General features: G+C 49.4%; 1 protein-coding gene across 1 annotated transcript in view; it reads left to right on the top strand.

Moving 5' to 3' along the window:
• Itpr2 (inositol 1,4,5-trisphosphate receptor type 2) overlaps positions 1–6,715 on the top strand; it is a 356,230-nt gene extending 349,515 nt beyond the window's left edge. Inside the window, exons 56-57 of the mRNA XM_051173394.1 lie at positions 2,895–3,056; positions 3,586–6,715. Coding sequence (XP_051029351.1) covers positions 2,895–3,056; positions 3,586–3,672 — 249 coding nt within the window. The 3' untranslated portion in view covers positions 3,673–6,715. The remainder of the gene's footprint in view (positions 1–2,894; positions 3,057–3,585) is intronic.
• The last annotated feature ends 18,106 nt before the right edge of the window (positions 6,716–24,821 follow it).

Here is a 24,821-nt window from a genome sequence, read left to right as displayed (position 1 = left end):
ATTGAAATAAAGAGACAAGACAGCGGGCCATTCCTTCAGTGGCAATGTCCGAATGCCGAACACTGTATGCTGTTTATTGAGGGGATGGACAGGGCTTAGCTCCTCCCCATGAGGTGTGCGTTATCAAAACAGGAGGAGTACCAGTAACAACTCTGGGGCAAGGAGTTCTGGCCAACAGCTTCTTAAGGCTTGCTCAAGGTGCCTCGGGGGTCCGCGCAGAGCCCTACATTGCAGGACTTGCCTATGTGGCCATGGTGACGCTACTTGGGACAGGGGAAGGCTTAGGGTCATGGGTAGTATAAACCTAGTGCTGCCTAGAGAAGAGGCCAGGTGCAGCAGAGGGGTGGAGTTGGAGGTGAGAGCCTAGACTCCCCGCCTAGAGATGGGGGACAAGGGATCTCAGCATTTCTTAAACATTGGAAAATTGCCTATCCACATATACCCATTTCTGATCGCCCAAAGGGGGTAAAGAGAGAATGGAAGTCAGGGTAGGAAGTGAGAGGCCCCGGCTGGGTGTTGCTTACCATTGTCTCCCAGTGCCTAGCACGGGCCCAGGAGTCACAAGCGGGAATTATGAAAGCAGTGAGTGGACAAAGGGACTAATGCAGACACAGAGTGGAGAATGAGTCCCGTGGCCCAGGCAGCTCCCACAGAGAGAGAGCGGCCATTGTTTCCTCAAAGGCCGGCAGCTGGGTGCCTGCAGGAGCCTTTCTGGAGAGATGGTGTCACAAACACAGCAGTCTGCTGAGGACATCTTCACCTTCCCTCCCTTATTGCTGTGTCTCCTGGGCTCATGGGACCTGTGTCACTGACGCACCCCAACACTTCTGCCCCTGGGGAACTCCCTTTCTTTCAAGTCACATGTGCCCAGTATCCTCTTTTATGCCCACCCTGCCTCAATGTCTCTTCTGACCCTCTTGTGGTTCCTGCTCTACTCTTTACCTGACTAGATTCATCATATAACATACTCATCTTTGAATGTATTATCTCTGTAATAGTCTCAGTGCACCCCTTTCCCTGAAATGGCATACATTGTTCTCAGACACAAAGAACAATGGCGCCATCCGCCTTTATTTTGATGCCCTGAGCTCCCTCTCTGTTCCGTCTCCTCTGGCAGCCACCTGTTTCCTACCCCTGATAGAGAGCTAGTGCATGCTGGGACTCAGACATGAAGAAACAATCACCTTTAGCCTCCAAGCAAAGGGCAGTTTTCCAGCCAAGCTCTCCTGCAACGGTTGGTGTGGATATCACTCTTGTACATTCACCTCAGCTGTTGGCTGGCTCTGACTACCCAAAGGCAACTGAGGGACCCCAATGATTAGCTGGGACTCTGGGATTCACCCTAAGAATCACTGCTGCAGAAAGAGGAAGATTTGGATGTTACTCTCTCCACCGTGGCAGTAAAAAGGTCATTCACATAGCAGTGCAATATCCATCACCCCCAGCTTCAGTGCAAAACTACCTATCAGGGCAAAGCTGAAGATCTGAGTTTGATCCCCTGACCCACACACACACATACACACACACACAGCTTTGATCCCTGAATACCTGACTGTAGATGTGTACAGAGTACTGAATGAACCAGTCCCACTGAAATTCAGAGAAATTGATTACCCTCTCGATTGCTTTTCCTGCCACGGACCAGTAAGGTCAAGATGGGAAAGGCAGTACAAACATCTCCTCACTGCACTTTGGGGAAAGAGAGGGCTCTGATGGCCCTGGGGTTGGGAGCCCCAGTCAGTTTTCTCTGGACTTAGCTGTGAGGGGAGGAGTTGAAAGCAAGAAGGTATTGTATTCAGAAGCAGGCCCGTAGGTGGGGATACACCCCCATGTTCTGTGGTACAAAGACTTCCAGTTCCCAGATCTGACATGGGTAATTAATCTTCTGGAGGTGAGGGACACATTACATGCTAAGTTACACACACTGATTACAGTGAGATGTCCACCCTGCCCACACCTGTTGCACTGACCATGCCCATTGGGGCATGGGGACAGATGCTGGCATGACCTGTGGGGACTAGGTCTGGGGTCCCAGACCCCAGCTCGCTCTTATTTCCTGATTGGAGACAGAGCATCCAGAGGTCATCTGTTTCTGGTGTAAGTGATTTCTCCCTGAATAAACATTATCAGCCTGTCATTCATTCCCAGATTCTTATTTACCATGCTTTACACTGACTCTATGGTGTTCACCACTTAGAGTTTTTTGAGACTCTGGAGGGAAAACACACACACACACACACACACACACACACACACACACACACACACGTGCTGCCCAGAAAATAGCAGAAGTGGCACCAGCTATTGCCATCTGGAGCAGTCACAACAGTGTAACAATGCTTCCAAAGGGAACAGACAGTATGACCCCAGGCCACATCCTTCCCCTCCCACATGGAGCTAGAGGCCACCTAACGGGTACAGAACCTTACTTAGCAGAGAACCTGGGCAGGAACCAGGCATGGGCGGCTGGAACTGAAACCTCCTCCCAACCTCCTACTCAGGGACAGTTCATGCCTGCACTCAGACCCCACCCGCCATCAGGATCTCTGAACACCTACAGGCTGCTTCATCCAGGACCTCCTGGGAACCTGGAAGAAGGCATTGCCGAGGTCCTCCCCAGTCTGTGAGGACCAATCCTACCTCTTCCTACCCCTGGCCACACAAGGGTCTTTGGTGTATATGCTGAGAGATATTGAGGTTTTGTTTGAGACAGTCCTGCTTTGTAGCCCAGGCTGGCCTGAAATTAGCCCATACCAGCCAGTTCCTGCCTCTGCTTCCAGAGTGGTAGGACCCTGGTTTAAATTCCAATAACAATAAATAACCAGAAACATTCTTTGCTGCCTCTGGCTCCTGCCCACACTCACTGCCTGGCCCCTGTATTTCTTTTCCTTTAGGAGAAGAATTTGGACTGGTTTCCTCGGATGCGAGCCATGTCACTTGTCAGCAACGAAGGCGACAGTGAACAAAATGAGATCCGGAACCTGCAGGAGAAACTGGAATCCACCATGGGCCTAGTGAGGCAGCTCTCTGGGCAGTTGGCGGAGCTGAAGGAACAGGTCAGTGCGTGGGGGCTGGAGCCATCTGCCACTGTGAGCGAGGGGACCCAGAGGCTCCAGGGAAAAGGGAACTCCCCAACTGTGCTGTGTCTGGGCTTCTCGACAAGCAGGGACCCCCATCCCCACCTCTCCTGTGCAAAGACAGGGACGGACCCATTCGCTCTTGGTGAAGGATCTCATTTCCCGCCTGGCTTTGGATTTCCAAGTTCCTTGGAAAGGCGGGCATTTGCTAATAGCTGCGGCTCTAAGGTCCTGATCAGCCCATTTATCTATCATATGTCAGACATCCCTAGCAGCCATAAAACATACTATCACCAGGCCCCTTGGTAGCTATTAAATGGTTCCAGCAACAGTGATCTGTTCCCCACAAAAGCATGGTCTTTCTTCTCACTTCTGTTTCTGGTAATTTACTTTTTAAAAGCAAAAGCTCTTGTGGTGAACATATTCTGCGTGGAAGCCCACACTGGGTTCCTGGGGTGGGGGAGGAGGGGTGAAGGAAGCGCAGCTGAACACAGCCCTCTCTCCCCAGATGACTGAACAAAGGAAGAGCAAGCAGAGGCTGGGCTTCCTGGGATCAAACACACCCCATGCGAACCATCACATGCCACCACACTGACACCACGGGGGCACGCCGCCGACCAGCCTGTCATCACATGCCTGCCCCATCGCCGAAGGACGGACGGAGATGGAGGGAGCAAACAGTGGCTATTGTTGAAAAGCTAAAAACAGCCAAGTGCCGAGATGCTGAGCCATTTAGCTCCCAGAACAATCCCTAACTGTGTTTTCATGCTTGAGAAGACTCAGGCTCAAAAACAGCACAGGGCACACAGACTCTCTGAGCAGCAGGAAACAACCAGGCTGAGAGAGGGTGGAGAGCAGCAGACCTCCCCCCTGCTCAATCGCTATGCCCCGGCCTTGTCTCACATTCTCACGGCAGCCTGAGGTCTGGTTGGGTTTTGTTTCTTCAAATTATGGCACACAGGTCAGAGTCAAGAAGCCACACGCTGGTGGCCGAGTCTGACTAAGAAAGAAAAAAGAACTCATTAAGCTTCCGAACATTACGTGTAACTGGACAGCTTCTACATGACATGAAACATGACGGGCTCGGAGCTCTACACACTTGGTGCGTTGGAGTTCACACCCCACACATTGAAAACGTAACTTTCTCCCAGACTCTGTGCACAGCTGCACCAAAGGGAGTTTTCATAGAACTGGCTTAAAGTCACGGGAATGCTCAGATCATGAAAGAGGAAACAGCTTTGAGAGTTGATGCTATTAAATTAAATACTGCTATTAATAAAGGAAACACTCAAAAGGTGGCAGAAAACACTGAGAAACTTCCTCTGGTGGTTTTGCCTTTTGTAAGCATGGAGTGAAAAAGCAAGTTGATTTGTATCTGTGGTGCTTGAGGACCTGAGTGTTTGCTATCCCCGTAGCCATGGGAGGGAAATCTAAGAAATATATTGAATATACAAGAATGTGCAGACTTTCAATGGCAATAGTTCCTTCCCCCAAACAGTTTCCATGTTGAATCTTTTGACCAGAATTTCTCGAGGGAGAGAATAACCTGGGTGGATAGATTATTTTTGGAGACTGTTTGAGGCATAAGCGTGAAAACGGCTGTGTGGCGAAGGGCCAGCAGCCATGACACTACATTCTGAGCCGGGCCCTTCAGATGGACCCTCAGGGTCTCCAGACTCTTCAAACTCTCAGCCACCGAGGGTCACACGGGGTCTGTTACAACAACGTTTAACGCTTTAGGGTGTTTCAAGACAGCTCCAGCTGTTGGCTCCTAATAAGTAAAGTCCTGGGTCTATATAGACTCTGCAGATGGGAAGCCTAGTAGGTCGAGCCTTGGGGTCTAGTGAGGTGCACTAAATTTACCCAAGCGGCACACGCTAAGACCGTACTAAATTATGACATGTCCTTAGACAGGACCATGCATGCCCCACTTAGCCTGACCCTTGCCAGGGATCTGCTGCAGTTACCTTAATTCTTTGCTAAAACTTTATAATGACAAACTCTCTTCTAATGACGTCGACAAACTTAGACTAAGGCAGCCATCTTTAAAAACCCAAGGCCATCAATGCTGTGACAGCCTTCGATAAAAAAAAAAAAAAAAGACTGGTCAATCTTTTTGAAAGGGGTGGGGACTGCTGTGGGGTACGTCTGACCCAACGCCCAAGCCGTGGCGGCAGCTCGCGTATTCCTCCTGTGGGAATAGCCAAGAGAGGTTTTCCCCTGATGAGACTCTCGCTATGTGACTTCTTTTCAGCTGCATTTTTCTTTCCCCTTCTCGATTAAAGATTATAAAACAAAATTTATATTTAAAAAAAAGCAAATGAGACAAAGGGCACTTTTCTAGGACATAGAATTCATAAAGATATTAAAAAAGGAAATTTGATGTCTGGTGAGAGTTTACATTTGTCATGTGTGTTTCTTAACGTAACTGGATTGTTTGAAGTTGAGCATACTCGGTATTCTCTTATGTATATAGCAATATTAAAAATGCAGTCACCTCTGGCTTCTGTGCTAGGTTTTTTTTCAATATTTAGGTTATTAAAATCCATATTGATTAAAAGTCGCAGCTCCCTCTGAATAATACGTTTAATTTACAGAAGGGTTTGCTCCCCTGTGTGTACCATTCTGAGGCTAAAGAGTTCAATGAAAGATACCTTCTAAATTAAAATAATCATTTGGGAGTAGAGATCTTGCACTGTCTAGAGATAATATTGACCAGCGGTGTGCGTGCAAAGACAGTATTTTCTACCCTCTAGAAAGTTAAGTTAGAAAAGGGCTTATTTTCCTCAACCTGCCATTTTCTTTCCCCTGTGACTGCCATTTAATTACAGACTAATGTGGTGTGACTCCATCCCTGGGACTGAGTGTGAATAGGGAGGCCTGGGAGTTGGTGATGAAGACTAAAGATGGGATTTCACTCCCAGCATGCCATCTAGCGGGAACGCAGCAAGAAGAGCTTACCTTCAGGGAGCTTGGGTAGGAAAACAATGCGTAGGATTGATGACTTCACAACTGAGAGACCTTAAGCAAGCAGACAGCCACACTGTGTGGAGGAGTAAGCAGAAGACAGCATACCACTGGCAGCTGTTTTACAGCTTTATCACAATATTCTGTCCTGGAGATCCCTTCCAAACAAGCAAGATGCAGTACAGTTAGCACCAGAGGGGGTGGGCGTCTTAAGCCCACACACAGATGGCTGTGGGAGCCGGGCAAAGAGCTGGCAGAGCTGTGCACATCTGAGGCTCTTCCCCTGAGCAAGGGCGGGTAGCAATGTGCGCCATGCTAAGCTGTCTATTTGACAGCCAATTCCATATTTCAGAAAATGCTGGAGGCTACCCAAGGCCCTTTACTTACTCATCTGCTACCATCTCTGCAGTAAGGGTTTCTATGACTCCCTAAAATCAAACAGACTGAGTGTGTGCGTGCGTGTGTGACAGAGCTCTACAGACAGCTCTCGGTCACCTCTGTGGAGATTTTCCACAGATCTGAGCCGTTTGTGAAATGACTGCCAATACTCACTTTGCCAAATTATTCTCTTTCCTCTAGCCAGAGAGAATGTCTGTCTTATCTTTTAAAGGGGTGATTTTAACATACTGTTGGGGGCAGGATAACTTATTAGTTAATATTAATAAAATGAATTTGCATCTGATGTGTGCCTTATTCATTTCTTGTCATGTTGCTGACACGTTACTGTATCTACACTTTAGGCTCCCAGAAGCACCCTGTGGACTCAGACCCTTTGGTCATCTTGGAATCTCTGGCCTTCTTAGATCAGTGGTTCTCAAACTGTGGGCTGTGACCCCTTTGGGAGTCAATTGACCTTTCCACAGGGGTCTTCTGAGACCATCCCTCAAATCAGATATTTGCATCATGATTTATAACAGCAGCAAAATTACAGTTATGGAATAGCAAGGGAAATGATTTTATAGTTTGGGGGACACCACACCATGAGGAACTGCATTAAAGGGCTGGCCGCAGCCTTAGGAAGGCTGAGAGCCACTGCCCCAGAACAAAACTCAGCCTCCTGCCGACTGAAGTCCACTCGGGTGGTGTGAATCACGTGGAATCTATGAATAGGTTTCTCTGCTGTGTTGTCCAGTTCCTGGAAGCAGTGTGGCAAGCCCTGCTTCCATTTGCTCCAGTCAGAGAAAAGGGGGCTGGGGGAGGGGTGGGGGGTGGGAGATGGGAAGGGAGAGTTCCTCGTCCAGTGAGTGGTACCCACAGTAGGGCTGCATGGAGAGGGACATCCGGCCAAGCTCCAGGCCACAGCCTTTGCCTGCTCAACAGCGTGTTTTGAGGAAGTCTCAGAGGGGCTTGTGTTCAGAAAATAACCCTCAGGCAGAAGCTACATGACAGCCTCTCCTGCTGCCCTCCCCTCCACTGGAGAGGCCACAGCGTGGCAAGATTCTGTGGCAGACAACCATGACCAGAGCAGGCTTTACTGAAACCCTCTGGTGGGCTTTGTTGTTTTGTTTTGCTTTTGGTGGGGGGGGGGCCTGAAACTCACTCAGATCCAGCAGCATCTGCTTCCGGAGGGCTAGAATTAAGGGTGTGCCCCACTGCACCTAACAGGATCTGTCTCCGTGGTCCTCAGGCGAATCCAGCTTAGAAGCCTCACGAGTGAGGATTGCTCTGGTCCAGCACCTTCATCCAGGATTGCTCACTGAACTTATTCACAACAGAGACAGCTACTGAAGCTGATTTCTGCTCTAACACCTGCCGCTGGATTTGTATTATTATTATTATTATATTATTATTATTATTATAATCTTCATTTTGGACAATTGTAGCTCCTTTTTATATGCGAACTTTTTTTTCACTACTTTCAATGTAAGTCAAAGGTTTATGATCTCATCTTCTCTGCTTTATATGCCATAACATTGGTTGAGTGTCAGACTGTAAAATAAGGCCTGGAGATTTTATATATATATATATATATGTATATCAATTATTATTTCACCAGAGAATCAAAATAACTATGGATCTCATGGCCTGAGAGATTTACTGTAGGGGTTGGACATCATAGCTAGTATGAGGAGGAGGGTGACAGCCTTTGGAGCAGGCTGCCATGTCTGCCTCTGACATGGGGTCTGAAGCTGCTGTCAGTCAGTGAGGCTGGCAGATGGCCACAAAGCCTGGGTCTGGAGCAGAGGAGATTCAGGGCAAGCTACATACCAGGGCAAGCTACATACCAGGACGGCAAACTGGGGGGAGTGTAGTTGATAAGAAAATGAAGCTAACACCCTCTCTGTAGAATTGCACATTTTTTCCAGCCCAGGACTAGAGAGAGTTAAAGGAGGTCGTCCACTAAGGGCTGGAGAGCCGAGGGCCAGCATGTGAGCTAAGAGAACAGGGTAAGCCATTCACTGTATCAGCTGCCACCTCCTAAGTGGCCTTCATGCCATCCATTACCCAAACCTCATGAAAATATCTTCTGTAAACATAACATACGCAACCATACAAACAAGAAGATTCTGTCAAGTGTTAGCTAAATTCACATAAATTCACACCATCACTCTGCTGGACTTCATGTCCACTAACAATGGCTGATGCTTAGTCTCAACGAAGGAATGTCTAGATGAGGTTGGCAGGGCATGTCTAAGGGGGTTTCCTTGGTTGCATTTATTGACATGGAAAGGTCTGCTGTGGGTGGAACCATTCCCTAGGCTGTGAGAGCAGAAAGCATGCATGCAATCATTGCTCTGTTCCTGCTTATGGACGTGGTACGACCCACTTCCTCAAGTCCTAACCGCTGTGACTTCCCTGCCATGATGGCTTAGAACCTGGAACTGTGACAGCAAGCACTCCCTCCTCTAAGTAGCTCTGACAATGCAATAATCACAGCAACTGGAAAGGAAGCGAATACAGTAATACCACTCAACTCCCAGCATGCAACTTGGCTAATTCTGACCGAAGGGTTACAGGTGAAATGAACAAGTTATGGCAGCAGAAAGTCCTATACATTCCAGTTCCTGACTACCACGTCAACCAGAGACAAACCAGCCTAAAGGCCATAGGGTTCTAAACAAGAATGGAAATCAGTTTTCATGCACTGAGTGTGGAAATGCAAGGGCTTTTCTCTTTCGTATTTTGTTGTTATTGAAGAAATTATATCATGCTTTAGCTTGTTATGGTTTCAAAACCCAGCCTAGGTAACTGTCTTAGTCATGGTTCTACTGCTGTGAAGAGACACCGTGACCACCACAGCAATTCTCTTAAAGGGAAGCATTGGATTAGGACTGGCTCGCAGCTTCCGATGTTCAGTCCATCATCTGCACGGCGGGAAGTGTGGTGGCAGAGAGGCAGGCAGACACCGTGCTGGGAAAGGAGCCAGGAGTCCTACATCTGGATCCACATGCAGCAGCAACACAGAACACGCAGCAGAAACACAGAGATGGTGTGCCTGGCTCGGGCATTTGAAATCTCTATCACTATACTTCCCTACTCCAACAAGGCCACATCTCCTAGTCCCTGGCAAGTAGTGCTACTTCGCTGATGATCAAGCACTCAAATTGATCAGAGTGAGTTCTTGCCTTCGGTGGCTATGGGATTTGATCTTACAAAAGCACACACTTCCCAGCAGAGTGCACAACACCGATACTCGTCGTGAAACAACTACACCATATTGTCTTTGTTTTCTAGTATTTTACAGATTCCAGCTTAGTAATATTTTAAAAGAAAATAAAAGTTGCAATGTCTTAAATACAGCTAGCATATTCTAAAAGTGAGCCGGCACACCATCATTTATATTTTCATGGGGTCATGGGAGTGCTTATGAATGAACACCATAGCCAAGGTTCCTATTACCTTCAGTGCTGTAGATAACTGTGCGTGAAACTTCTGTCCACACCAAAGAGAAGATTTTCAAGGATGAAATTCTAATTCTGCAAAATTGCATGTAGGTGAGCGGTTTTACTGAAGATGGGGCCAGGGTGAGACACCCGTGGCCGCCTTCTCCTGAACAATGTTGGTTTCATTGTCTGACATGAAGAACCAAACAGCCGCATAGAAGAACCAAACAGCCGCATAGAAGAACCAAACAGCAGAGGGAAGGATGTCGGGCTAACATGATGGATGGGAGGGCAACACTGACTTCAGAAAACAGGCAGAGTAAGTGCCCCACCCTGATGGGCCTCCCAGAAAGGCAAGGGTCGGCTCTGAGAGCTCAGCTGGAGAAATGTGGGGTAGGGGAGTTCACGCACCAATCACACAGGCATTGACATTTTTTTTTTTTTAAATAGCCTCTCCTCCCATGCCTATGTCTTCATTCATTTCAGCATTTATTTAGTATTTGTTAGATCCAGGAACCCTGAGCAAGACAGGGGAGGGGCCAGCTTGTGGGCTGGTGGGCTCCAATAGTGGAAGGAGAGGATGGTCCTGTGGGTGCTCCAAACAAGAGAGCTGCACATCACTAGCTGAGTGGGGGAAACGGGGAGAATCCAGAATGTTTCTTTTTCCTTTTTCCTCAGTGGCCAGCTGTCCGTTAGACAGAGAGGACAATTCTACAGTGGGAAGAAGAGCGAGGAACAGAAGGTCGGTTTACCTGGGAGTAAAAGGGTTCTATCTGCTTTAGAGACGTGGGGGGGGGGGCGTGTTAGTATGGATGTCTGGACTGCACAAAAGTCAGAATTAGAAATAGCTGGTGTAAGCATCAGTAAGGCATGGAGGCCAACCGGAAGAGGCTAACACAGTGAATGAGAGTAAAGCTGGGGAGGTCCAGGACAAACTATAAAGAGAGTCTACAGGAGAAGCCACAAGTGGAAAGCTCCCAAGTCAAGAGCAAGGAGCCTCAGGTGAAGAGGGCTCTGACGTAGTGGCTTGCCAGAATCTTGTATGTCTGCTTCCTGTTTTGAAACACACGGTAACTACAGAGTAAATAGTATATAGCATGCATTAGGAAAGCAGACTGGCATAGCCACACGCAACTAACATCATGGTTAAAACCAAGAACACTATTATTACTGAGCTTTCTAGGGGAGGAACGATGGGCCAAGCTGTGGAGAGCACTGGCTGCTCTTCTAGAGGATTTGGGATCAGTTACACACACCTGTAATTCCACTTCCTGATCACCCGATGCCCTCCCTCTGGCCTTCCCCTACACCAGACACATAAATAGTAGACATATATGCAGGCAAAACACAGAATAAAAGCATCCGGCGCTTTCCAACTGCACCTTGGGTGACACCTGAAATAGTCTCCTTCCAGAACAGATTACCTTAGGAACAGGTTAGACAGCAGAGCTAGAGAAAACTTTGGCTCTCCCTTCAGTTTGTCCTTAATTCTAGAACATGTACTGCACCCATCTGAAAGAGAGGTGGCTGCCGCATCTCAGCAAGGACCCTATTCCAATCCCACCCATTCCAGCGTGAACTTCTTCCTTCCCCCACCCCCTCGGGCTGGCTGTCTTGACCTCTGGGAACCAAGGAAGCAGAGGTGAAGGGAAACAAGACCCATCTTGTCACAATTAGGCAACGACTGGCCATCAGGCAACAGTCCGTAGACCTGATTCGCTTCAGCCATGGTTACCAGTTACACACGCTTGCAGCTATGTTTTCAGATACGCCGCCATAACTCTGAGTTGTGTGAGCTTTAATGGGAAGTTAGTGGCGGCCAGTGCGATGGCTCACCAGGTAAAGTACTTGCCAGGGAGCCTGATGATCTGAGTTCAATACCTGGGGCCAACTGGAGGAAAGGCAAGAAGTAACTGCTGGAAGGAAGGCATTCTCTGACCTCCACTTACACACCACAGCTTGCCTGTGCACACCTTCCCCAACACACACACACACACACACACACACGCACACACACGCACGCATGCACGCACTCTGCTTAAACAGGAAGTTGAGGCCTCTGGTACTTGATAAGACAGTTCTACCTCTTGCCTGGAAGAGCTCCGTGGGTGTAACCACTGGGTACCGGGTATCTCCACACACTGAATAAAAACCTTACAGCTTCACCTGACTCCCAGAACCTCTAGAACAATGTGGAAATGGTACACGACTCTACAGTTTGGCATTCTAGACGCTGAATGTAGGACACCAGGCACATGGCAATGGGAGCACAGAAATGAGGGAAATGGTTTTCCACCAAGACAGCCCTAATCTAGGACAATTGGGCGGTGGCCCTGAATGGAACCTCTTAACAGGAGCAGGGGGTAGTAGTATAAGGAGTCCAATTTCCGACACACTTAGAAGCCAGTCAGTCTTCCCGTGGTGGGTACGCCATCCAGGGATAGAGAGAAGGTTGCAGAAGGCCTTGCCAATGCCTCCGCTGTGCAGTAGACCACAGACTTGAGCTACAGTAAGGGTTACAAATCTAAACTCAGACATCTCAGGTGAGCACACATTACCATCACGAATGTAAACTCACCCACAGGCTCCCGGTTTTTGGGTTTCAAGACACAATGCACAGACACTTCACTTAACAATCTCAACAGACGTTACCATGTGTCCCTTTTCTCTCTCAACTTCAGAGAGTTGAGCTGTCCAGTGTGTGGACACACACCCAGATTCATGTAACTGATAAACACTCCGCATTTACAAGGAGTTGGTGCTGATCATATTTACACCTTGTATGTATAATCTTATCACTGCACTCACTGACAGACCTTGGACCACTTCTGTGTATCAGCCTCAAGGTGGCCACAACCAGGGGGTGATGCTGATTCTGGGAAGGTCTTAAGTCTCTCTGATTGTTCAGACACACCACTGTCTGAACTGCTCCATTAATTGTCATTTCCTCAAGTTAAACAAAAATATTAAGTGGACGATATACGGAGAATGGGAGCCAACTCCAAAACAACCGGGAGGGAGAGGGGGAGAAATAAAGCGCTATTTGGAGAACAGTGATCGTGCTGGGTTATATTGGCTAATGGTCAGTGATGATTGGGGGAAGGGGTTATTTCACCTTCAATATAACAGCTCATCATCAAAAGCAGGGGGGGGGCAGGAGCTCAAGTTGGACAGGAGCCTGGAGGCAGGCATCGTGGAGGATTGCTCAACTTGATGTATTATAGAAGCCAGGACCACCGTCCCAGGGGCAACACCGCCACAATGGGCTGGGCCCTCCTCCACCAACCACTAGCTAAGAAAATGCCCTAGCTTGTGGAGGCACTTCCCAGTCGATGGTCTCTCCTTCCCAAAGACTCTAACTCGTATCAACTTGACATAAAGTGACCTATCGTCAGCCTGACACACAAACTCGGAACTGTTAAGCCACACCCTTACCTTTCGTGTTTATCCCCAAGCTCACACGTTAATAAAGACATCGAAATACAAAAATAAATAAATAAATAAAAATTTACAAACTGAAAAGTCCCACTCTGTCTTTTGGGAAATCTCAAACACCTAAAGAGTCAGTATCTTTTGAAATCAAAAGTCTTTTAAAATATAACATCTTTCAACCCTAGACAGGCTCCTATATGAAAATAAGTTTAATGATTTCTTAATTCAGGGAGGAGCCAGGGCACAAACACAGTCAGATCGAAGCAAAAACAAACTCCGATAGTGTAAATAACGTAACACCCCATGTCTGGGGTTGACTCACAGTTTTCTGGGCTCCTCCAAAGGGCTTGAGTTCCCTGGCTCTGCCCTCTGTAGCGCAGTTTGTTTCCTGGGCTCTGGGGTGAGCTTCCCCCATTTCTGGTGGTCTCCGATGGTCCTGGCATCTCCAAAATGCTGGGATTTCTGCTGCCGCTGGGCTGCACTTGCACCAACAGCCTCTCTCGGGCTCCCTTGATGGTGCCACGCCGGGACCTCACCGTGACCTCTCCAGTCCTGGTTTTCAGCTGCTCCTGAAGCTGCACCTCCCACGGCCTCTCGTGGCCCCTCACGTGTCCGGCTTCAGCTGCTTTTCCCGACCCTTCATTGCCTTCAAAACCAGCACCACCTGGGTGACTCTTACGCTCCCAAATTCAGGTGTCAGCGTGACGTACAAGCTTGGCTGCCCTTTGGAACACACCCTTCTGTGTACTCTCTCCCAGAAAACCCTCCCCAGAAGATTCCGTCTCAGTAAGGCAGGGGTATTCTTAATCACCATTAATTTCTCAGCTCCAGCCAACCAGCATCATTTGTACGAGGGCTTTGCTTCAGTGGGGTCAGTCTCTGGGCAATCACAGCCCATTCTCAGCGCCAGCTGATCAGAACCACAGGATGGAAAACAGCCCGGAGAGAGTCCCTCTGCTACTTCATGGGCCAGGTCTCCCCATGCTCTGGGTTCCTCTCAACATCGTATCGTCCAGACTCTCAGAACAGCCAGTTCGCTGAGCTTTGAACACTCCGTGACTTTTCCAGCCTCACATTGCACAATACTCCCCCAAAACAACACGGTCAGTCCTGTCACAGCGGTACCCCGTCTTTCCCGTCCTAGTTAGGGTTACTATCACTGTGATGAGACACCATGTAGGAAGGGAAGCGTTTCTTGTGCTCACGGTTCCATATAACAACTCAGCACAAAAGCAGTCAGGGCAGGAACTCAGCACAAGGACCCGGAGGCAGGAGCTGATGCAGAGGCCGTCGCAAGGGTACTGCTTACTGGCTTGCTCAACCTGCTTTCTTATAGCACCCAGGACCACCAGACCAGGGATGGCACCACCCACAATGGGCTGGGCCCGCCCCCATCAATCACTAATTAATAAAATGCCTACAGGTTTGCCTGCAGCCCCAATTACGGTGGCATTTTCTCAATTGAAGCTGTTTCTGGCTTGTGGCAACTTGCCGTAAAACCAGCTAGCATGGGCACCAGTTTTGTGCCTCACATCATATTTGGATAGAGGGGAGGAATCATGGGATGGAAACGTCAGAAGCAGTAGTAGAATATTGGAATCTTTTACAAGAACTTTGTAACTTCAAAGAGGTACAGATTTGGGGACAGCTATGAAGCCAGGTGGTGTTATGGCAAGACACGGATTCTGGGGCAGAGAAAATGTACTGGTCAGAGAGAAGTTCACAGAGGACTCGCATCCCAGCGCAACCAGCAGCAGTAGGCATGGCCTCTGTGCACACTAGGCCAGGCCTTCCTGGAAGTACTGTGCAGCCGGGCACACCTTTAATTCCAGCCCTCAGGAAGCAGAAGCTGCTAAATCTGAGTCTGAAGCTGCTTGGTCTACACAGTGATTTTCAGGCCAGCGAGGGTTGCAGCACAAACCTCTCCACCCCCACAAGACTCTTGCCATGCCCTGGCCTCTCCCGTGGTGGGGAGGGCCGCAGGAGAGAGACACCATAGCTTCTATCCTCTGGTCCAAGTGTGAACGTTAACAGTGTGTGCAAATATGAATATTTACAAACCATGTACCAATGAGTGCAAAAAAAAAAAAAAAAAAAAAATTAACGACTGAAGCTTCTTTCTCCCGGAAATTTGTAGCCTGAGGCTCCTGCTTGAAGACACCCACTGCCAGTCAGCCACCCCCCCCCCCACGCTGTGCATAATAAACTCCATCAGAGTACAACCTGCCTGGCCCCAGCTTTCCTGGTCATGTGTCTGTGGTTTCTTCATACCCAGTCGGGTTTTAAGGTACAAGATGATTAGTCCACACACAAAGGTCCTTCTGAGGAGGATACCTTGCCTTGTTCCAGAGCAGGGATGTCCTGCTGAAGAATCAGGGGTGCACTATGCAACACTGATAAGGCAGAATTCTGGACTTTACTGGGGAGGGGGGAGAGTTTTGAACACCACATCAAGATTGTATTCCAGCCACTCTCCTCACGGCTGTAACACGGAAGCAAGGGTCGTCTGCTTGTTCTCACTCTTTGAGGGTGTTGACCTATCATGCGTGGGAAGACTTGGCAGGGAGGCGTGCGTTACGTGCACTTCCCTGCCAGCCTGGTCCCACAGCAGCGTCGGCCCCAAACAATACATGGAAACACTGAATTAATTATAATGCTGTTGGCCAGTGTCTAGAGCTTCTTATTGGATAGCTCTATCTAAATTATTAACCCAGAATTACTAACATATGTATTTCCACATGGTCTTATCTTACCGAGAATGCCAGACTCAGGTGTCCTCTCCTCCCAAGATCACATCGGGACCCTGTCCTATGTTTCCCAGAATCCTCCACCTCTCCTAGTCCTGCCTATCTTGCTGCCCTATTGGCCGACGGTGCTTTATGCATTAACCAATAGGAGAAACTGACTCTGGAACTGTGTCACTCACAGTTGAGTGGGTCTTCCACCCGCCTCAATTCCCACCCAGTCTAGAAACCCTCACAGGTGTGCCCAGGAGTCTGTCTTCCAGGTGACATCGATGCTAGCTATCACAGAACCTACCCTTGGGAGAGATGGTAAGCATCCATTTCCAGGCAGAGAACATTCTGGACTGGGGAGCCTGTGACCTGGGAGGAGTAGTCACATAGAGCCTGTGACCGCAGAGGCAGACTATGTCCTGCCTCAGTATTGTCAACGTCAGATGGTTCTGACATATGCCAGCAGAGGGGCCACACTGAGTCACAGACTAAGCTGTGTGAGCGAGCTCGGCAGGTGGAGAAACAGCCATCACAATGCACCCTGACTTCCCTTAGGGCCAAGATTTCACTGAGCTGCAAGAGTTTGGACTAACAGCGTCACTCACCGTAACTACCCTGGAAACCCTAAAAGTGGGCGCTACAGGACACGCTGCTTTAAAGACAAGGAATCTCCATGAGCCCAGACATTTATGTACCACATGGTTAGTGCATAGCTGAAGACTCAGCCACCGCCTGCTGCTACTGTTTCCTTCACAGAGACTCTGTCCTCTCTATCTGCAGACCTACCAAAGCCAGGGCTGATGGCTCAATAGCATAGACTCTCACTGTGAAGAATAGACAGGATGTCCCACCCTCAACTCCAGAATTCCTAATCCAGTGACAGGAATACTTTCCAGAACAAAGGTCTCTGTGGAAAATCAGAGACACCAGTCAGAGCCCCCGTACTAGTGTTCACATTTAATCCTAGCACCCAGGAGGCAGATGCAGGGGATCTCCCTGAATTCAAGGCTACACAGCATGTTGCAGGCCAGCTAGTGTTCTATAGAGACCCTGTTTCAAAACAAAAGAAGACACTAGCCAGAGAGTTGACACTTGGTGTAAAAGAATTTGGGAGAGTGGGTAGGTTCCCTGAGGGGAAAGGATCAAGCTTGGTGTGGTGACATGGGCCGGTCATCCCCAAAGTGAGGCTGGGACGGGTATTTCAGGACGTCTGAGGACAGTCTGAGTGGTATCGTGAATGCCAGGTCTACCAAGGAGTCACAGCAAGATTGTCTTAAAGAGCAAAACAAATAAACAGAAAAACAGGGCTAGGGATTTCTCTCCACCAGCTTGGCGTGTGAAAGGCCCTGTATTCAATTCAGCACCAAAAGTAAAACTAAAACAACAGCAAAAAGCATGGGGTTGGATGCTTTGGAAAGGTATGTGTAAAAGAGAGATGATTTCCATGCTGTCCAATCTACTTCCCAAACCGCCGACCGAGTCTGCTTCCGGAATCCCTTCTGAGCCGGTGGCCTCGTGGCACACATTTTAAGCCAGCCGTCTACACTGCCAGCACTCCCTGCCACCCCCACCCCACCCCACCCCGTCTTCCTACGACATTTTCATTGAGCTATTAAAGCTGGATGTGTCAGGGACAGTCCGAGCAATCGCACTGGTGGTAAGTTAGTTGATATATTTTAAAATAAAGCAAGGGGACAATGTGGGAGTCAGGGGAATACATTGCTCTGTTTAACAACAAGTGATTTATTGAGCCCCTGTAGGCAGGTCCAAGGGAAGGCTGCACACTCTGTAGGTGGGCAAAGCTGAACTGTTCCCTCAGAAATCTTGCACCTGGGATCCGAAGGGGAACAGAGGCTTATGGGAAGAGTAATTAAATTCTTGATTTGGAATGACCCTAAGGAATGAATTCCATTCCCACGTGCTACAGAGGCGATCGCGTGGTCTTCTTCCGAAGCAGAGGTATTAGCAATTACCCTGCCTTACAGCTTTCTCTCCAACCACAGCTCAGCTTTTCTCCCCAGCATCTCTGTGGGCAGAGTGTGATGTTTCCAAGACAGCAGATAATCTGGCTTTCACACCCCCCCCCCTTAGCTTCTAGCCTGGCTGAGGGACTGAGTGACAGGCGGGTACCAGGCAATGCATCCTGGGTGTGGGTCGATTGCATTCTCAAGTGACAGCTGTGAAGTCACAAACCTCACTCGGTTGGCCCTGTCCACAGATGAGCGAGAATACTCCCAGCATGCACCTGATGCAAACTTGAAGCAGTTACCACAGTCGAGGAAGACCGCCTTCTAGCTCCCTCTCTGACTGTGGACCTGTGGGTCTGTTCCCTAACAAGTTGAGTACTGCATGGGTACTATTGGTACCCAGCCTGCTCCAGATGCCCCCCACCCCCTATCCCAGTCTCCCAAAACTGGAGGTCCATACTGGCCACCACACCCACCCAGCATGCGCATGGGTCCTGTGGCTCCAAACTCCGACCCTCATGCTTGAATGGCGGCCATTGAGCTGCCTCCCTATTCTTTCTGTTTGCACCTTACTATTTGTCTCTCCTTTACATCCACGTACCTGAAAAGCTTGCATTTGTACCTTCATAACTTCAGTCAGACCTTGAGCTCTGTCATCACCACCAAGCCCATGCTACCTCACTGAAACGTAGATCCTGACCCCCGTTAGATTCTACAACAACATTTGACCTACTCAGGCCCTTCATTCTTCTGTCTTTTTTTGATTTTTTTTTCCCCCTTCATTCTTGAATCAACTCTCTTGGCCCATTTCTCTCTCCCACCATTCGCTGTGTCTGTCTCCTTTGCTGGAACATTCCGAAGCCCATCCCCGGAGCCCATCCCGGAGGTCCTCCTTCCCTTTCCATTGTTTTACATTTTATATTATTATGTTTTGTTTTGAACTCCTGAGATGCCACGCCTTAGTTATACACAGAGATCAAGGCGCGCGGCCATAATCGCCAAATCAAAACCCCCAGAACTCCCCTGGACCCCGTTCTATTTTCAAACCTCCACACGCACAGTTCAACGGCTCTCACGTCTGAATCCAGCAATTCCCCATTACTCATGCATTCCACATTTGCAAACTTGCCTGCTCACTACCATGCATTTGTGACCCTAAACCGAGACCCATGACAGTCTCATAATCATCTTCAGACACGCACGGGGCTGCCAGGACATTTGCACCGTTTGGCCTGTGCGTCCGGGCCGTGGTTCTGACGGGCAGCGTCCCGCCTTAATGCTGCCGCTAGCTGTCGTCATGGAAGCCTCCTCCCACGCTGACTCCATTTGTACTTAGCACACTCTCGTGCTGCTGGTTGGTGGCTTCGCTGTCTAAAGCGCTCCCTAGACACTGAACCGACGTGCTGCTTCATGTCCCTAAGCTCAAGAAAATACGTTATCTACCGGGCACACCTCCTTCAGGCATGAGCCGCAGTGGCGATAAATCAACAATGCATACTAAACAAAGTGTCTTTAGACAGAAACACACATGCAGTAAGTGATGGACAATCTGACCGAGAGCCGTGGGGCCTGCCTCCCTCCCCCGTGTATCCGCTAAGTCAGTTTTCTACTGACTTTGTAAGCACCCCAGCAGTGAGGGGCAACTGCAGACCCAGCGCCAACCGCCACGGCCTCCCGCCCCATTCTCCCTCATCCCCGAGAGCAGCTTCGGTCTTCCACTTGTGACCTGGAAGCTGCCATGTGCTGTCTCATCCCACAGCCAATACAGCGGCTGGTCCCCTTGTGGCTCTCCCTCTGAAATCACTCCCTACATCCTCACCGTTGCAAGCCTAGTCTAGCCACAACTGCCTCAGTTACGGCAGTCACATCCCAATCGGTCACCTGCAACTCTCCACGGTCTTGCCAATCCCTAACACACAAGTAAACCCCAGCGCTCAGCACAGGAAGAGCCCCTTGCTACTCCACATCAAACCTCGACTCTCATTCCCTGCCTTTTCCCACCCGGGGTTCCCTTCACAGCAGCCATCACCCAGCACAATCCAACCCTTCTCGGTATTCCCTACAAAGCGTCAAGGTTTTGAGGGCAAGGACTGTTCAAGTCCGTGCAGCCTTCTCTGTACCCCACTAGGGCCCCAGATATGAAGTTGACATTCAAGGAAACTGATGACGGGGTTTGATTTCTCTTGTGTGAACGAGAGCGATCACCTCGATTGCACACTGCAATTTGTTCTCTGAGAGTTAAAATGCTCCAGACTGCCTTCATGCTGACGCGGGGCTCTGGGCCACCGTCAGCATCTGCTGCTCAGTGGAAGCAGGAGGCAGCATCATCCCATCTCTGAGCAGATGGGAAGGTTGAGATCAGCTGTCTCTGACCCTTGGTTCTGGTTAAAGGGATTGTGGATGTCTATGTTCTTCCTTCCTCCCACAAACAACCTGTCCCCTTTCCAGGATGGGCCGTGGGGGAGGGGCATGGCAAGGACTGCTTTCATCTCCCAAGTCTGCTATAGAAAGAGGGTTTTCCCCTGCTGTCGTGGTCTCCTTCCTGTTGCTATGATAAAACACAGCTAAAGCAACTCAGGGAATAGAGGGAGTTGCTTCACCTTAGCCATCACAGTCCAGAGACCTCAGGGCAGGAACTCCAGAAGAACCTGGAGCAGAAACCTTGGAGGAAGACTTCTTGCTGGCTCATTGGCAGTCACCCTTCGCTGGCTTTCTTACGAAGACTAGGACCACCTGCCCAGGGAATGCCTTGGCCCCACTGGGCTGGGCCTGCCTGCAGCAATTAGTGACAAACACTGTCTCACAGACATGCCTGCAGGCCAATCTGATCTAGGCAGTTCCTCTTGAAGATGACTCTAGGCTGGGTCAAGTTGATCGCTAATGTTACCCAGGACGCCTACACAGGACATTCCCCAGTAAGCTTGGCTCATCCTTTGATAGGGCACAGCGGAGTCCAGTGTGGGTATGTGGTTGAGGCTCACACATCATCTCATGGACCAGAGAGGACAGGACAGGCCTGGCACCCAGGGACCAAACTCAAAGGCCCACTCCTAAAGACTCACTTCCTCCCACTCCACTCTATCCTCTCAAGGCTCCAGAGCCTCCCAAAATAGCGCCCCCTGCTGGAGAATCAAACACTCAACCACGTGGAAGACAGGTTCAGACCTTCTCTGGCTCTGCCAGCCGGGTCAGGTGTTGTCTAACAGACTACCCAGATGCCATGGAGTCATCATCGAATGATGGAGAGCCGGCTGCTTTGGCAAGCTTGCTGTCAGCCAGCCAGAACTACAGGAGTCAGGCTGGAGGCCACGTGCATGGAGAATCTAAGAAGCCACCCACAGAGGCATCATTCTTCAGGGTCAGCCTCCTCCTCAAAAGAAATAAAATGTAAAACCCCCACTCCATTCTCATGTGGGACAGCCTCCAGGCCTGGAGTTGCTCAACATTCAGTTCACAGACGTGTCTCTGTGTCCCCGGGCTCTCTGTAGGTGTGCTGCTAGCCGGCCGGCTAGTCCACAGCAGGCGGTCCAAGCAGAAATTGAGAGTGTTACAAAATGGATTTCTATGAGGGGAAACACACACACACACACACACACACACACACACACACACACACACACACACTCACACACACACAGGAAAAGAACTTAGGAACCAAAAATCCAGAGATTAAGCACCTGGTCACCGAGCATTCTGTCTCCTCCCATTTTTCATCTACATGTGTGGGAGAAAATAGTTTTAAAAGAGTTGGATCATTCTAACAATAAATACTTTTTCCTACTTACTGGGCAAAATTCCAGGTCATTAATCTTTCCTTGCCATATTGTTTTCCCTCAAGGCCACACAGCATCTTAAGGTCTATACGTACCACGGTTTGCAGAATCATGGCTACCGGCTTACCACTTAGACCACTTCATTACTGAGGTCACCCCAGGTGAGCATGATTGCATACAAACATGAGTGTGCCACCGACGGCTTTCCAAGGCTAAAGATCATTCAAATGAAACCATGGGATCAAACTGACTTTAAATTTTCCTGCGCTGTACTGAAACCCAAAGAATGTGAAACTGGAGCTTTTCCAAAGACGGCTTAGAGTTGAGACTGCTCTGAGGCCTGTCCTAGGATCCCTCAGCCACTGGTAGAGCTAATCTGTGCCCCCAGAAACTCCAAGGGCAGAGGCCAGCGCCTGCACCCCAGGCCCTTCCGGGCTGTGTTTACTCACGTCTACAGCTGGGGCTAGCTGGAGCATGTGGCCGTCAGGTGGTGTGTGGGGGGTCTTTCAGTCTGCAGTGACTCAGCCAAACCCACTCGCTCCTGGACCTCACTGCGATCACAAGGATGAGGGCACTCTCTTCCCCGAGGCCCAGTATTCCCCTGTAATTAGAAGAGGCTGATTACACTTGAGTGTGTGGATATGGAGGATTTGCGACTCGTGGTTCAACCTTGTGACTTCGTTAACTGTACCACTCCGTGCCCTGCCTTCTTTTTCCCCTGCTGGAACCGTTCGGAGTATGACGTGTGCTCAGACTCAAGCCTGGGTGCTCTGAGAGCTTCCTGGAAGGCAGAGTTTGCAGAGAGACTTTGGGGTGCATACGTCCAGGAGTCCATCTCAAGTTCTAAGACCCAGAGACAGGACTCCTAGCTGTTTTAATTCACGTGACTCATTGTCACTCTTACACACCCAGGGCGGTAAGGTCCAGAATACACTGGGCATTGTAATCAGTTCTGGAGAATGAAGACCGACCACCCCTTGGGGATTCTTATTCACTTCATCCACGATGAGGTGAATTACATGACCTTGGTTCAGCCAATATTCGGGGACTGATATGGAAGCAACGGTAACTAATCCCAGCGAGGCTGCGTTTCCACAGCTCTGTGGTCCTCAGATGCTCTCTGGGTCAAAGGTCTTCACGGACTTTGTGCCTTTATTATGGTTTGGATGTGAAATGCCCTCATAGTGTCTCAACACTACTTGGTCACCAGTTGGTGGCGCTATTTGGGGAGCCTGTGGGCACTTTGAGAAGCGAAGTCTCATTGGAGGAAGAGAGCATGAGTATCAAGCCTTTGAAGGGCAGGCTGGCTGTACCTGCTCTCTATCCCTACTCCACCACAATGTGAGAAGCCACCGCTGCCCTGTGCTCTGTGCTGTGAACCCCACCACACCTCCTGAACAATGACGGACTGGAGCCCGAGGTATTTGTGTGGAATCACGGCTCTCACGGATTACTGGTCGACCTTGCTTCCCATTCTGTATTGGCTCCCTGATCCACCCGGATACGACAAGCAGCTGCACACATTTGCTGCCACCACCACAAAGCACCTCCCACCGCTGTTTGTCTCCTCAAACCCCGAGTCAAAATAAATCCTTTCTCCTTCCGTTGCTTCTTGTCAGGAGTTCCATCAGCGATGAGGACAGTAACACAAACAGCTGTGCTCTGATGCGTAGGCAGCCATTAACCGTGGGAATCTGAGCCCAGTGTCCCCTTCTGGCACAGGGGACTTCACATACTAAGAGGAAGTAGAAGAGCACCCATCTGGCTTCTCAGAACAGAGGTGACTCCCTGGAAGTCTCTCCCTGGAAGAGCACGTTGGGGATATCTCTGTCAGGAATTCACAGATGAACTACAGAGTAAGCCACACTTCTACCTTAGGGGATGGGATGGTACACCTGTGCAAAACACCAGCTACTAAAAGTAGCCTGTGAAAACACACACAAAGTATGAAGAAACTCATTGGAGTTTGGGGGCCAGGAATTCTGCTCAGTGCTTCTGGTTTTAGCTGAAGAATATGAGAGGGATTTGGTTGATGGTGGCTCTGGGACAGGAGGGGGTTGGCATGATGCTTGCCTTCTGTAAGGACCGCAACAGTTTTGCTGGACTCAGAGGAAAGCAAAGATGACAGCCGTTTGTCTTGAGACTAGGCACTGGGAACACTCTGAAGGCCAGGTGAGTGTGGGACTCCCTGAAGGTCACTGGACTTGAGAGCAGGTGAATGCGGGGACACACTGATGGTATGTACAGATAACACTGTCAGACATGCTGAGTGACTCACGGCTCATCCAGGAGAGGACGGAGGAGTCTTCTGAGGATGTGATGAATAAGAGGCACTGGGAAGGAGAAAGGGACAGCCGGACTCACGCGTTCCCGAGGGAGAACTCTGGAGATAAAGGGCAGAGCAAGAAACCAGGCTGTAAATTCATGTATGGAACCGTCCTTGCATTCCAGGGGGAAAACACTCCGTAGCCTTGGTATATGAGGATTCATGTCTATGTTCACTAGGAATATTAGTCTTTGGTCTTCTCTCTTACAGCGTCTTCATGAAGCATGGACATCAGGATAGTGCTGATCTCGCAAAAGGAGTTTGGAAGCGTTCCCTTCCCACCCATTCTTAGGGGAAGATTTCCAGGAGCATTGCTGCCTACTGTTCAAGCGTGTGGTAGAATCCAGCAATGAGGCCACATGGTGCAGGCAGGCTCTCATGTGTTGTGAGGTTTCTGGTGATGGGTTGACTGGTAAGAGCCATGCTGGGCACCTCCAGTTCTTCCTGTGAAGTCTGGGTAGGCTCTGTCTCTAGGAATTCATGCCTTCTGAGTGTTCCAGCTTGCAGGGTCCTGTTCACAGTACTCACTCATTTCTATGGCATCATTGTCTATTTCCTCTCTCATCTTTTCTTAGCTCGCCAGTTATTAATAAACTGGTTTACCATTTATGAAGAATCCATTGGCTGGGCCAGAGAGATGGTTCACAAGTCAGCACTTGCTACTCTCAACAAAGACCTGGGTTTGGTTCCCTGCACCCATGTTAGGAAGTTCCAAATACT

Source organism: Phodopus roborovskii, unplaced genomic scaffold (genome assembly GCF_943737965.1).
Source record: "Phodopus roborovskii unplaced genomic scaffold, PHOROB, whole genome shotgun sequence".
In the NCBI taxonomy this organism is placed as follows: Eukaryota; Metazoa; Chordata; class Mammalia; order Rodentia; family Cricetidae; genus Phodopus; species Phodopus roborovskii.
Note: the sequence above shows the minus strand (reverse complement) of the source record. Positions and strands in the feature narration are given on the sequence as shown.